This window comes from Lingula anatina, chromosome 9 (assembly GCF_051362555.1).
Source record: "Lingula anatina isolate TDL-2025a chromosome 9, LinAna3.0, whole genome shotgun sequence".
In the NCBI taxonomy this organism is placed as follows: domain Eukaryota; kingdom Metazoa; phylum Brachiopoda; class Lingulata; order Lingulida; family Lingulidae; genus Lingula; species Lingula anatina.
The window spans coordinates 11,748,556-11,760,927 of record NC_141775.1 but is presented as its reverse complement, the minus strand read 5'-3'; the positions used below and the strand labels follow the sequence as shown (position 1 = coordinate 11,760,927).

Genomic DNA, 12,372 nt, shown 5'->3' with positions numbered 1-12,372 from the left:
TGTACTTCTGCCATATTTAGTCCCCAGGATTTGTAAAGCCTGGCTCAACTGGTTGTGAATGCGATCAAAGATAGGGGCTAAAATAGTAAATGTTGATGAGACCAAATATAGATTATATTAATACATTTATATTCCCACTTGGCTTTAGCCCAGTTTTTGATGGAGTATTGCCCAAAGTCTCACAGCATGCCATTTTGCTTCACATTATTTACAGGAATATGATGGCAGTGACCTCTATGAGCCAGTGGAGGCTCAGGCTTTGGTTAGTAACAATATATGGTATAAATTAGTGTTAATGGCCATATAAGAAGGGTGTTATGCTGATTTCCATATTAGGAAAGGGCATGATATTGATGCCAATATAAGGGTATAGTAGGGCATGATAGGGTACCCAAGAATTAGTGTTATGACCAAATAAGGAGTTGGCATGATGTTGGTCAGCAAATAAGGATGCCTGATTCATGTTGATTACCATAAAGGGAGTGGCATGCATATGATATCTTTGACCATAAATGGATTGAGCATGGTATTGGAATTATGCCTACATAGCTCAGGGCATGGCATTTATATCTACATAGAAAATGGTATTGTTTGAAACCTCCCGCCCATTTCCTTGGTGAAAGTCAAGAGTTATGTGCTACATTAGTCTTGTGCTTCTTTTTAAAACTCCCCTAGACCCATCAGTATATGCATCATTGCAGCAGTTGAGGCTGATTATTTCAATTCCTTCATTTGACCAATGGCACACCCTCTACTCCCCTGTTTTCAATACAGGGTGCCCATAAAATATGGACACACAGGCAAAATGTATTTTTTCCCACCAAGGCATACCCTATGCAAAACCATCGAAAACTTATGATTTATAAATAATATTTCTGATCTGAGGTCTAAATTTAATATTGTTTACTGTGACAACTGTAGTTTACCAGTCACCGTCTTCTTTACTTTAAAGTTAATAAGAAAATCAGGAAAAATGTCATATTCCAATTTTGTTGACAGTGTAGATATGGTATACCTTCATGTTTCAGGATAAATCTGCATGAAGGCATTCCATTCAATGTGTGACATTGAAAAATGTTACACATATTCAATGTATTATTTTTTATGCCTGTACAAAAATAATATCTAGGTTTTAAAGCTATAATCTTAAGGTGTGGTTGATGTACTCTCCATTTCAAAATCGTTTTCAGAGGCAACCTAAGTCAGCAACTTTTACATCAGTAAGAAGGGTGAGTGAAACATGGGATCATCAATACTTATATTTTTCATATTTAATCCTAATAATTTCAGTGACAGTGATACTGGTATCGGTGATGTTAGATGCTATGACGGCTTACCAATATTGCACTATTAATGCTACAAACTGATGTGAAAGAAAAGTAACAAAAGGCGTGAACTTGGTGGAAGAACTTTCAGCATGTCTTATTATAAATAACATAATATAGATAATAATAACCAATTCCTTATTTCATCCTATCCTGATTACCGGTTATCCATTTGTGCTGTTTTGTGATGATTTGACAATGAAGATGTATTATGTTTTGTGGGTTATAAAAAGAATGTTTGACACTTTGGGTGCCTAAAATGAATGATAAAAGTGCCATATTGAATGCTGCATTGTGGATGATGAAGTTAATTTTTTGCCATTTTGAATGAGGCATTGTGGGCCTGTGAAGTGTTGTCTGCTGTATCTGTAGTATTTACAATTGGTTCAGGTGCTGATTTCTCTTGGTGTCTCATGGTGTTAAGTAAAATACAATCTGTAATATTTCCCATCTTCTGTGCTTAACAAAACTGTACATCCATTTGCTTTTTCAGTTAATGAATCTATGCATCATTTGTATGGCAAATTTGATACAGAGCAAGTCATTTCTTAAATACAGTTTTTTTTTCCTAACATGAAATACAAGTGCATTCTTTTGCTCTGCAATATAGTATGGATGGAAAATAAAATGACGTTTGAGAATCTTCTGGTGCATATGAATGAAAGTTATAAATGCTCTTCTGGACATGTATGCGCTCCAACTTATACAAGCATCACATTATATGCTTTCTGGTATAGATTTATTATGGAACTTAGTACATATGAACATATGATGTTGGGAATGTATACAATGTATAGTTTTCTCTTGTTTTACTATATTATTTAGACCCCCTTTTCTGAGTACAAGATTAATGTATCATACATCCAGATTGCATATATCGGAATAAAATTAAACTTATGTTTACATTAATTTTAATCACTTCAGCAATGGGAATCAATGGCAGAAAAGAAATAACAATCGGAGAACAAGAAATGAAACTTCAGCATATCCATACTAAAATGGTGGATCTGCCAGAGACTCGGACTCATGGCAACCAGTGTGATCTTCCAGTCAATCATAAATGTTTACTCATGGTAACCAGGCTAATTGTCACCACACCCAGCCAAAGCAGCCAATGGAAGTAGGCAGCTCATTGTGATTACCAACCAATGAAAAGTGCTGTTTTATTAATACATGGCCAGTTTGTGCCTGATGTTTCTGCTCATATCAGTTCATGGGGCAGGGAGGACTGACTTAATTTCACTACCATGACGGATATACAAAAACATATTGACAACCTAATTATGATCAGGATCTTCCATGTGGTATCTTAAAACTTCAGTTTTATACTTAAGATTCAGTTATTTTCAAGTTTACTGTCTTTCATTAAATATTTCTTCATCATGGCAATGATAACTTATGATCAAACAGTAAAATGCCGATTCCTGTGGGAAATTTATGTATTGTTCGTAATTTGATCAAAAGTAAAATCGAAATGGTTCCCATTTTTTTCTATTTTGAAGCAAAGTGTTGTGCCATATGTAAATGTGCTGTTAATTGTTCTTTATTTTTTGTTTATTTCTTAATTTTTCATTTTACTGAAGATATTCGAATTGATCTTGTCTTTTTGGTGATTACAGATTGGAACATGGATTGATGATCATCCAAAATAAGCCTTAAAATCAATCAAAATATTTTAGATTTCATTTGTACCATTTTGTAATGATTTTAATGTTGAACACTGTAACTGCTATTAACTAGTGACCAAAATAATCATGTGCTGTATGTTATAACTGATTCATTTACAACAAAAAGGTATGTGGTAGCAGATACATCTGTACATTATTTTTTGGTATGCACATTTTTTTAAATGCCATTTCTTCCATCATGTTTGATTCTGCAGATAAATGTTCTCTGGGAAGTCCAAGTTCTTCCATTGCTGCCATATACAGCTGCAAGCAATACTTTTTTGGAATGATTTTATAAATCTGCTGTATTCGTATTCTTCTATTGAAGTCTTTAAATAATGCAGTTTTACTCATTTTTTCCTCATCACTGTCTTGATGATCAATTTTTGAAATACAGTTTGTACATCTGGTGTCTAGGTCTGGTATATATTAAGTAGAAGAGTGAAGAAATGCTTTAGATGTTTGACAATAGAAAAAAAATTATCCTCGCTAAGTGACAAAGTTAAGATTTATCTCCACGTCTTTAGTGCTGAGATTAATATCTGATGTGTCAGTTAAAGCTGTCAAAGAATGTAAAAAAATATGGTCAGATACTGGCAATCAAGTCATATCAAATAAGCAATATTTTTCTTCTTTTTGCCAATTGTTTATTGTCTCTGCAAAACTGAAGAATTTAGTGTACATATTTTCAAGTTTTTATCACAAGATAGAGGAAATATGTTTGTTGAGTTTAAGGGTGTGAATCAATTGATATGTGAATCAGATGGCATGTGAATCGATTGACATGTGAATCAGATGGCATGTGAATCAATTGACATGTGAAGTAGGAGGCTTGCACTGTTCACCATGTAAAATGTGAATCATTTTGATGACAGGCAATGATTATCAAACGTGGATAAACCACATGCAAAGCCATAATGTATTAAATTAAAAAATATAATTTTTTTTTTATTTATTCTCCTTTAATGCCCTTTAGGAAACAAATCCAGTGGAAGATGTGACCAAATACAAATATTTTAAGGTTTCTACATTTACTGTAGTTTCTTAAGTAATATTTACTGACAAAACTAACAACACTGCTGGCAGATGTTTTTATTTATTATAGTTGTTATCCTTATAATGATTTGCTGTTTTCATGTGCTGTCATTTTAGAACTAAATTGACTCTGTATTGTAACTGTAGGTTTTCTAATAATTATTTGTATTTATTTTATGGTTATATCTTTTTTTATTCCTTACATCTTATTTTCACCTAAAATTGATAAAAAGATGGATATAATATATAGTATTGGACACCAAGATGGATAATAACTGTGAGTTGATGGATTTTCTCCTTAATGGATAGCAACTGTTGCTGAGGTAAATATGTCACAATAAATGCATTGTAAACAAAACATTGAAATATAGTAAATTCCATTTACCACCAAAACAGCAGCCATCACAGTTATTCTGTAATCTGTGCTTGCTATCAGACCACATGGACCTTCATAGGTGGCTGCACCTCTATAGTAATCTCTTCAGAGATTATTGCAAATAACCAAACTTTTTTAGAAAAAAAATGGAGTAATTCTGACTGTCAGAATGGATTTATTAACCATTGGTTAGTATGGGAGAATCATTGATTACCCCAGGAAGATCAATTTTTAAACCAAAAATGGTTGTTATCCCTTTAACTTAGCCAAATGTTTAGAAATTAAAAAGTGTTAAATATTTTGATCAAGTAATAATGACAAGTCTGTCTTGAACCCCTGGCTAGTTTGTGCCACTGATCAAGCGAAGATGTTGGCAATTCACAGAATGGCCCGAGTTTGGCCAGACGGGCCACCATAGTAGTGTTCTGGACAATTGTCCATTGGTCACTGTTCATGCTGACTCGTCTCAGCAGACCTTTACTTCTTAAAGATCCTGTAAAAGACTTCTCAAGACACTGTAAAAGACTTCTCAAGACACTGTATATGACTTCTCAAGACACTGTATAAGACTTCTCAAGACACTGTATATGGTTATGTGTGCAATAAATGTAGATGATATTGTAAACACGTGTGTTCCTTCTTTCGTGAACATTTTAAGAAACGGGTATTACCATGCAGTGGTTGGAAACCCTATGATTTGATAGATTTAAGTAAACCACAGTGTAAATGTCAACTCATATACACAAACGATCTGTGGGGAAGACAAAAATTCTTACGTTCCTGTTATTAGCATTTCTGTCTTCAGTTTTTTTCCTTCTTTGCCACCATCGGATCTCTAAAACCTTGGGCAACATTTTCACAGGAGCAGTCAAAATTGTATAGTGCGCCTGCGCCCTACAGTGTTCAAAGGACCATGGGGCAATTAACTGTGATGGTCGCTATCGGAGGAACGGTGCCAGGGTACCCTCTACCAGAGTCGCAAGTTTTAATTTATGATTTTTTTTCTCTGACGCCACCTACATGTAGTAACGTTTGGCCAGATGGAAGCAATTAAATCTGCACGCATGCAGATGCCATTGTATATCCGCTCTGCAGGTGCTGGGCTTCGTGCCTATGTGATAAAAGTTCGTTAAGCAACCTGTCTTGCCTTACCTGCCTTCTGAAACAAGTCTCGTGGTCTAAATGTACACCTTGAAATAAAAATAAACTTTTTATAAGGGCTTATTTTTATTTTTTCACAGACGAGCAGGTGATTATGCCAGATAAATTAACTGCCTTGATTGCTGTCACAGTGACGTGACAGTTACTTGTAAAGTGGCAGTGCCTGAGTAGTTATACACACAATTACTAGTCATAATCATATTTGAAATTTCATCACAGAGTCTCAGTGCAGAGTAGTCCCATCATTTAACTAGTGACATATCTGTGAGTATCTAGTAAAAAATCAATATTTAGCTCTGGTAGAGGTTTGTGCCAGGGGTGGTAATAGAATAATGACCAGCTCTGTACCAAATGTATCACCTGTGTCACACCACAGGGTCACGGCACAGATATGTACACAGAATTACAAGAGGGACATCTGTAGATATCTGGTTAAATATCTCTGTGGTACTAACTGAGCTAGAGGGTAGCCGAGTGTTGAGTTATATTCGATATGTTACACTATATTAACAGTAGACTGAAAACTTGACACACGTGTTTACAAGGCCAAGTGTCATTGGCAGAGATAAAAATATTTGAACATAGGCCTACAATTAGATTTTGCAGGTTTTGAGTCGGGGCCGGTAAATTGACTTATCGGGCCTTACATATTTCTTATCAAAACTCGTTCAGTAAAGTGACACTACAATAACGTAGACAGGTAGAAAATGATGCTGTCATCATTTCTATATAGTATCTACATATCTTATCATGAATGTCATTCCAAGAATATCAACCCATAAGTCAAAAATCACCCCGAACAATGCTTTCTAAGTCTAAGTTCTTTTTATTTTTATTTATTTATTTCTTGTTGTCGTTGGTACCTGTGATTTCCTGAATGTTTAACAGTTACTTAGAAGTGTAATAATTCGACGTCGCTTAATCATAAATCGAATCAAAATCGACGCTTCAATAAAGTTCTAAACGGTAACATCTAGCCTTTGTTGTAGCCATATTGTTCAATGAGGTCTACGGTAAAACACACACAAACAAGGGGTAACGAGACGAGCGATAACGATCTATACAAGACAAGGCGACATTTCCTGTTTGAATACAAAACACATTATTTTGGGTCACTGAAGACTTACCGTTTTAAACCTAAGGGTTAATTTTCGGTCTTAAGAAATCTAAGAAATACTAGTCATTCTCACTCGAATTTTTTGTCGTTTGACTGGCAAGAGATCCAAATTCCAGTGGCAGATACATGTAGGTACTGAATACATCTTTCGAACTTTTAAACAAAAAAATCTTAAATTTTAAAATCTGCTTTATTGCAGACATGCATGGGAAAATGAAAAAAGAAAGGACATGATTCAAACAGTAATTATCTATAACCATATATGCCAATCACCATTTTTTTCCATTAAAATAGTTTGTAGTTGTAATAATTTAATTATCCCCGGTCATGGTTCGTCACTAGGCCTCACGGGAGCCATAAAAAAGCCTTGCCGGAGTGTCCTCTTTGTCGGCAAGAAAATGTTCACATCCGTAAAAGAACTCTTTGCCGCTGATGACGCCATCCTCATCAGTGTCGGTGGCATTAAATGGTACTTCCGGTGGTAGCAAGTTTCTCCATATGTAGAGGAAGGCCGAGTACTCTTTAGCTGAAATTTCTCCATCACAGTCAACGTCAATGATATTTAACCAGTCGATACACCATTCCACTTGGTTATTTTTATCGGTCGCAGTGTTCATTAGAGGTTTAACATATTCAAGCCAGTTTTTAAAGCGTATGGTCTGCCTTGAATAAAGGCTATTAAAAGGAAACCACGGATCCAAACTCATCAGGCCATACACGGCCATGGCGCGCCATGGAGGCAGTACCACGCGGGCTCTTTCGGTGACCAAATCGACGTAATCATGCCTGTTCAGGCCGTCTTCGTTGACGTCCACTTTATTAAACCAGGCTTTCATTTTTCTTTCCCATGGTGACGAAGCTACGCCCGGTCCAAAATCCTATAGTCAATTATGGATTTCTGTTACAACTAATAATCAAATCGGAAGGAATTAGAGAGCAAAGTTCTTCGAATGGTAAAATGTAAATGAAAGTAATATGGAATGTTTTCCTCAAAAATTTCATTTAAAAGACATTGATATACTGCAAAACAAATAACTCAACTGTTTAAGCCTACAGAGGAAAGACATACATTTGTTATAACTAAAATGGTCATATTTTCATCTTCATGTATATATATCTACCATCTACCATCAGAACAGCAATTTATGCATACATTAACTACTTACCTTTACTGCATCTTCTCGATGATCTTGCAATTCGCCATTAACCCAAATAATGTTCGGAACCAACGCAACAAAGACTAGGGTCTCCAGACCCATGAATACTTGTCTCATCTTAAAGGAAAACACTCCAGTTTGCATAGTTCCAAATTACTGTTCTGATGTTATTATTGCACATAATGAAAACTTCAATGTTGGCTGGCAAAATTTACAAAATTTCACGTTATTTTGCTATTTAACTTATATAATGGGATTTTATCTTAGTTTTTTTAGTTTTTATATCTATAAATCCTTATTCTTATCAATTGGTAATTTTATCTGATTGTGCCATTATGCCATTGAATTTATCCAACTCTAAACAATTTTTAAATAAAATAAACTACTTTTAAATAAAATAAACTATTACATATGACGTAAGGAATGTATAAATGTATAATCGGTTAATCATATATACAGTATATTCGAGCAATTACACTGTTAGTAGTTTCAGTAGGCAAAAGAGCATATGGCACCAACCCCCTCCCTAAACTTCTAAGAAACCGTCTTCTCCGTTCACCCCCTCCCCTCCAAAAAGGTAAAACAGTATGGCAGTCGAAACAAGATAAGACAAAACGAGGTTTTCATCACGGCGTCCCATAAAACACGTCCCGAAAGTGAATGAGATACGGATATAGAAAATAAAGAAGTGCTTGATTTAACCATACTATGAATATTTTCTGGTGAGAAGTTACTTAGTACTTGAAACCTTTTAGACCAATGGAATAACTAATCAGAACCTCTGGAAATAACGCAAAAAAGAGAATACTCACCGCGGAGGTCTTGGTCAGATGTTCACAACAACCACGAAGACGGGGTAAAATAAAAATGGAATGTTTTGCCGATGTGCTTAAAGTGTAAATATAACCGCATAACACCTGTCCTAAAATTTAAGGTTATAATATATACATTTTCCTTGCTGGATTTTTGTCCCAAACGAACAAAAACACAGGAAGCTATAAAATTCTGGTAAAAATACATTGAATGAAACAAGATGATGTTATTGGAAATGGAGAACAAAATGTTGCCCGTATGATACTTGCTTTGTTTGTTCTAAAACACATTAGGTTTAAAATTCTAAAAACATCGTATAAAATTCTGGTAAAAATGCATTGAATGAAACAAGATGATGTTATTGGAAATGGAGAACAAAATGTTGCCCGTATGATTATGGCTTTGTTTGTTCTAATACACATTAGGTTTAAAATTCTAAAAACATCGTAAAAAGCAAACGTGCAACAATATTAAATACATCAATATCTAGGGAAGGCAAAAAATCCAAAGTTGTTGTTACAAGCATTCTTTTTTCCAGTTTTGTCCCTTTTTTACCACCATCAGATCTCTTAAACTTTTGGCAACATTTTCACAGGATGTCTGGAACTATCAAACATTTGATCTTAATTATGGATTTTTTGGTAGTAGTGTAGAGTTGAATTGTATAGATATTTTGCCCATGAAGCCAGCGTGTCAGAAACTAGTTAATAGTTGATCATTTTATGTCTTTTTCGGTAATAGTACAGGTTTGAAACCAGTGTGTCAAATGTCATTGTATAATAGCTTGTATTCAGTGATGCTAGTGAGGGAGCTGGACAGAATTGAGGTACCTGTAGCTTCATTGGAGACGCTCTATATGAGAAGTAAATATATATTTTATATATATTTCTGCACGTCCACGATACTGGATAATAAGATTGGGACATAGGCATCGAAATTTCAACATGGCGTCGAGCTTGTGCGCACGCTTTCCACTTGCATCGTATTTTGCTTTATGTTCATAAATTTTGGAAAATGTAAGATTGTAAACACATAAAAATTTCAGGAAGGGGTACACTTAACTCTGAGAGTTGGGAAAGCACTCTGTGATCCTAAATAGGCGGTTAAACAGCGATGGCATGTGAAATCTCTTTTTGTGAATTACACATGAAAAAGTGGGTATCGGATATAGCCCATCTAATTAGGCTCATTCAATATTCATGTGACCGGGTCATAACGTGTTCAATGGAAATCTCCACTAATTATGCTAAGTCCGAATCTGAATGGGGAAACAAAACTGCACGCTTGCTGTGGTTTCGCCGTCGTGCGAGTTTGAAGGAAACAAAACAGGATTGGGTCATACCATCTGTGATTACACGCTCAGCACCCAGACCCACTATGGAGGTGCATTTCACATGCTGAAGTGTCCAAAAATAAAATTGAATGACTTCAAATTTGTACTCAATTTTTTTAAAAACATATATGTGTATAGAACAACGATCCACGACTGTCTCAATTTTACTTTAATTTTAAAATTTTTATCATGTGTTTACATTATGTAAAGAGCCCTAAATGGTAATGTATGTTCCTGTAGCGTATGTTCCGGGGCATTTAATTCTAATTCTATACCGCGTTCCGATATATTTCGTAATGATTCAGTTATGATCAATAAAACATGACGTAAGGATGTTTTTATAAATATTTAAACTGAAACTCAAGGGGCTTTGTGTCATGGCTAATACTACGTAACGTATGTTCCCCAGAAAAATGTTGCTGACCAAAAATATATTGTAGGTCCATAATAGTTTGACATTTGTGACATAATATTTGAATCACAAGCTGAAAAATAGTTCATTAAATGCTCATTTTACTGTTGGTAGGTTGCATTTCCCCCGTTCAGTAACAAGCAAACTTAAAGTCATAACTTGGTACAATCAAAGTTAAGTTCATCGTAAGGTAGGTCAAAGGTCAATTTCAAGGTCACAGTAAATTGCCAGTATATGAATTCTTATTCAACTTCAATAGTAACTATGGATCTATCTCTGCCAGATTTGGAGATAAAAGGGAACCAAAATTTGCAAAGTTCACTTCATGGTGAAAAGTAGGTCAAAGGTCAATTTCAAGGTCACATTTAGATTGCCAATATATGACTTCCTATTCAAGTTCAATAGTAACTATGGACCTATCTCTGCCAGTTTTGGAGATAAAAGGGAAGCAAAATTTGCAAAGTTCAGTTCATGGTGAAAAGTAGGTCAAAAGTCAATTTCAAGGTCACAGTAAGATTGCCAGTATATGACTTCCTATTCAACTTCAATAGTAACTATGGACCTATCTCTGCCAGTTTTGGAGATATAAGGGACTAAATGTTATAATTTTGGAGTTACCATAATGTGCCATAAATTTCCTACAGAAGAAATTAATTAAAATAAAGAAAAGGTCATTTTGGTCAAAATTCTTGAAATGGGGGTGCTCTGAAGTTCCAGATGTTCAAATTTGATGAAATAATGTCATTTTTGACCACAAGTTGTCTGCTTTGCCAAGCCTTATGTTTTATTTTTCCGGAGTTCAAAATTTATTATCCATTACCGTACTGCACATTTTGCTTTCACCACCAATGTGTACTTTTTGATACAGCGTAACTTTGGAGATAAAAGGGAAGCAAAATTTGCAAAGTTCAGTTCATGGTGAAAAGTAGGTCAAAGGTCAATTTCAAGGTCACATTTAGATTGCCAGTATATGACTTCCTATTCAAGTTCAATAGTAACTATGGACCTATCTCAGCCAGTTTTGGAGATAAAAGGGAAGCAAAATTTGCAAAGTTCAGTTCATGGTGAAAAGTAGGTCAAAGGTCAATTTCAAGGTCACATTTAGATTGCCAATATATGACTTCCTATTCAAGTTCAATAGTAACTATGGACCTATCTCTGCCAGTTTTGGAGATAAAAGGGAACCAAAATTTGCAAAGTTCACTTCATGGTGAAAAGTGGGTCAAAGGTCAATTTCAAGGTCACATTTAGATTGCCAGTATATGACTTCCTATTCATGTTCAATAGCAACTATGGACCTATCTCTGCCAGTTTTGGAGATAAAGGGGAAGCAAAATTTGCAAAGTTCAGTTCATGGTGAAAAGTAGGTCAAAGGTTAATTTCAGGGTCACATTTAGATTGCCAGTATATGACTTCCTATTCAACTTCAATAGTAACTATGGACCTATCTCTGCCAGTTTTGGAGATAAAAGGGAAACAAAATTTGCAAAGTTCAGTTCATGGTGAAAAGTAGGTCAAAGGTCAATTTCAAGGTCACAGTAAGATTGCCAGTATATGACTTCCTATTCAAGTTCAATAGTAACTATGGACCTATCTCTGCCAGTTTTGGAAATAAAAGGGAACCAAAATTTGCAAAGTTCAGTTCATGGTGAAAAGTAGGTCAAAGGTCAATTTCAAGGTCACATTAAGATTGCCAGTATATGACTTCCTATTCAACTTCAATAGTAACTATGGACCTATCTCTGCCAGTTTTGGAGATAAAAGGGAACCAAAATTTGCAAAGTTCAGTTCATGGTGAAAAGTAGGTCAAAGGTCAATTTCAAGGTCACATTAAGATTGCCAGTATATGACTTCCTATTCAACTTCAATAGTAACTATGGACCTATCTCTGCCAGTTTTGGAGATAAAAGGGAACCAAAATTTGCAAAGTTCAGTTCATGGTGAAAAGTAGGTCAAAGGTCAATTTCAAGGTCACA

General features: G+C 35.0%; 2 protein-coding genes across 13 annotated transcripts in view; one reads left to right on the top strand and one right to left on the bottom strand.

The window, feature by feature from the left end:
• The window catches only part of LOC106173481 (uncharacterized), a 56,706-nt gene extending 51,678 nt beyond the window's left edge, over positions 1 to 5,028 (top strand). For 7 of the 12 annotated variants that reach the window (XM_086995215.1, XM_086995212.1, XM_086995209.1 and 4 more), the window contains 3 exons: positions 215 to 262; positions 1,191 to 1,229; positions 2,250 to 5,028. In XM_086995215.1, coding sequence (XP_086851341.1) covers positions 215 to 262; positions 1,191 to 1,229; positions 2,250 to 2,279 — 117 coding nt within the window. In that variant the 3' untranslated portion in view covers positions 2,280 to 5,028. The remainder of the gene's footprint in view (positions 1 to 214; positions 263 to 1,190; positions 1,230 to 2,249) is intronic. The other 5 variants (XM_086995214.1, XM_086995216.1, XM_086995217.1 and 2 more) reach the window with 3 other exon arrangements.
• A 1,488-nt stretch (positions 5,029 to 6,516) lies between these two features.
• On the bottom strand, positions 6,517 to 7,951 carry LOC147759915 (uncharacterized). The gene is made up of 2 exons (XM_086996439.1): positions 7,848 to 7,951; positions 6,517 to 7,559 (listed from the first exon to the last, which is right to left on the bottom strand). The coding sequence occupies exons 1-2, from the start codon at positions 7,938 to 7,940 to the stop codon at positions 7,020 to 7,022; spliced, it is 633 nt and encodes a 210-aa protein (XP_086852565.1). The 5' UTR covers positions 7,941 to 7,951; the 3' UTR covers positions 6,517 to 7,019.
• Between the last annotated feature and the right edge of the window lie 4,421 nt (positions 7,952 to 12,372).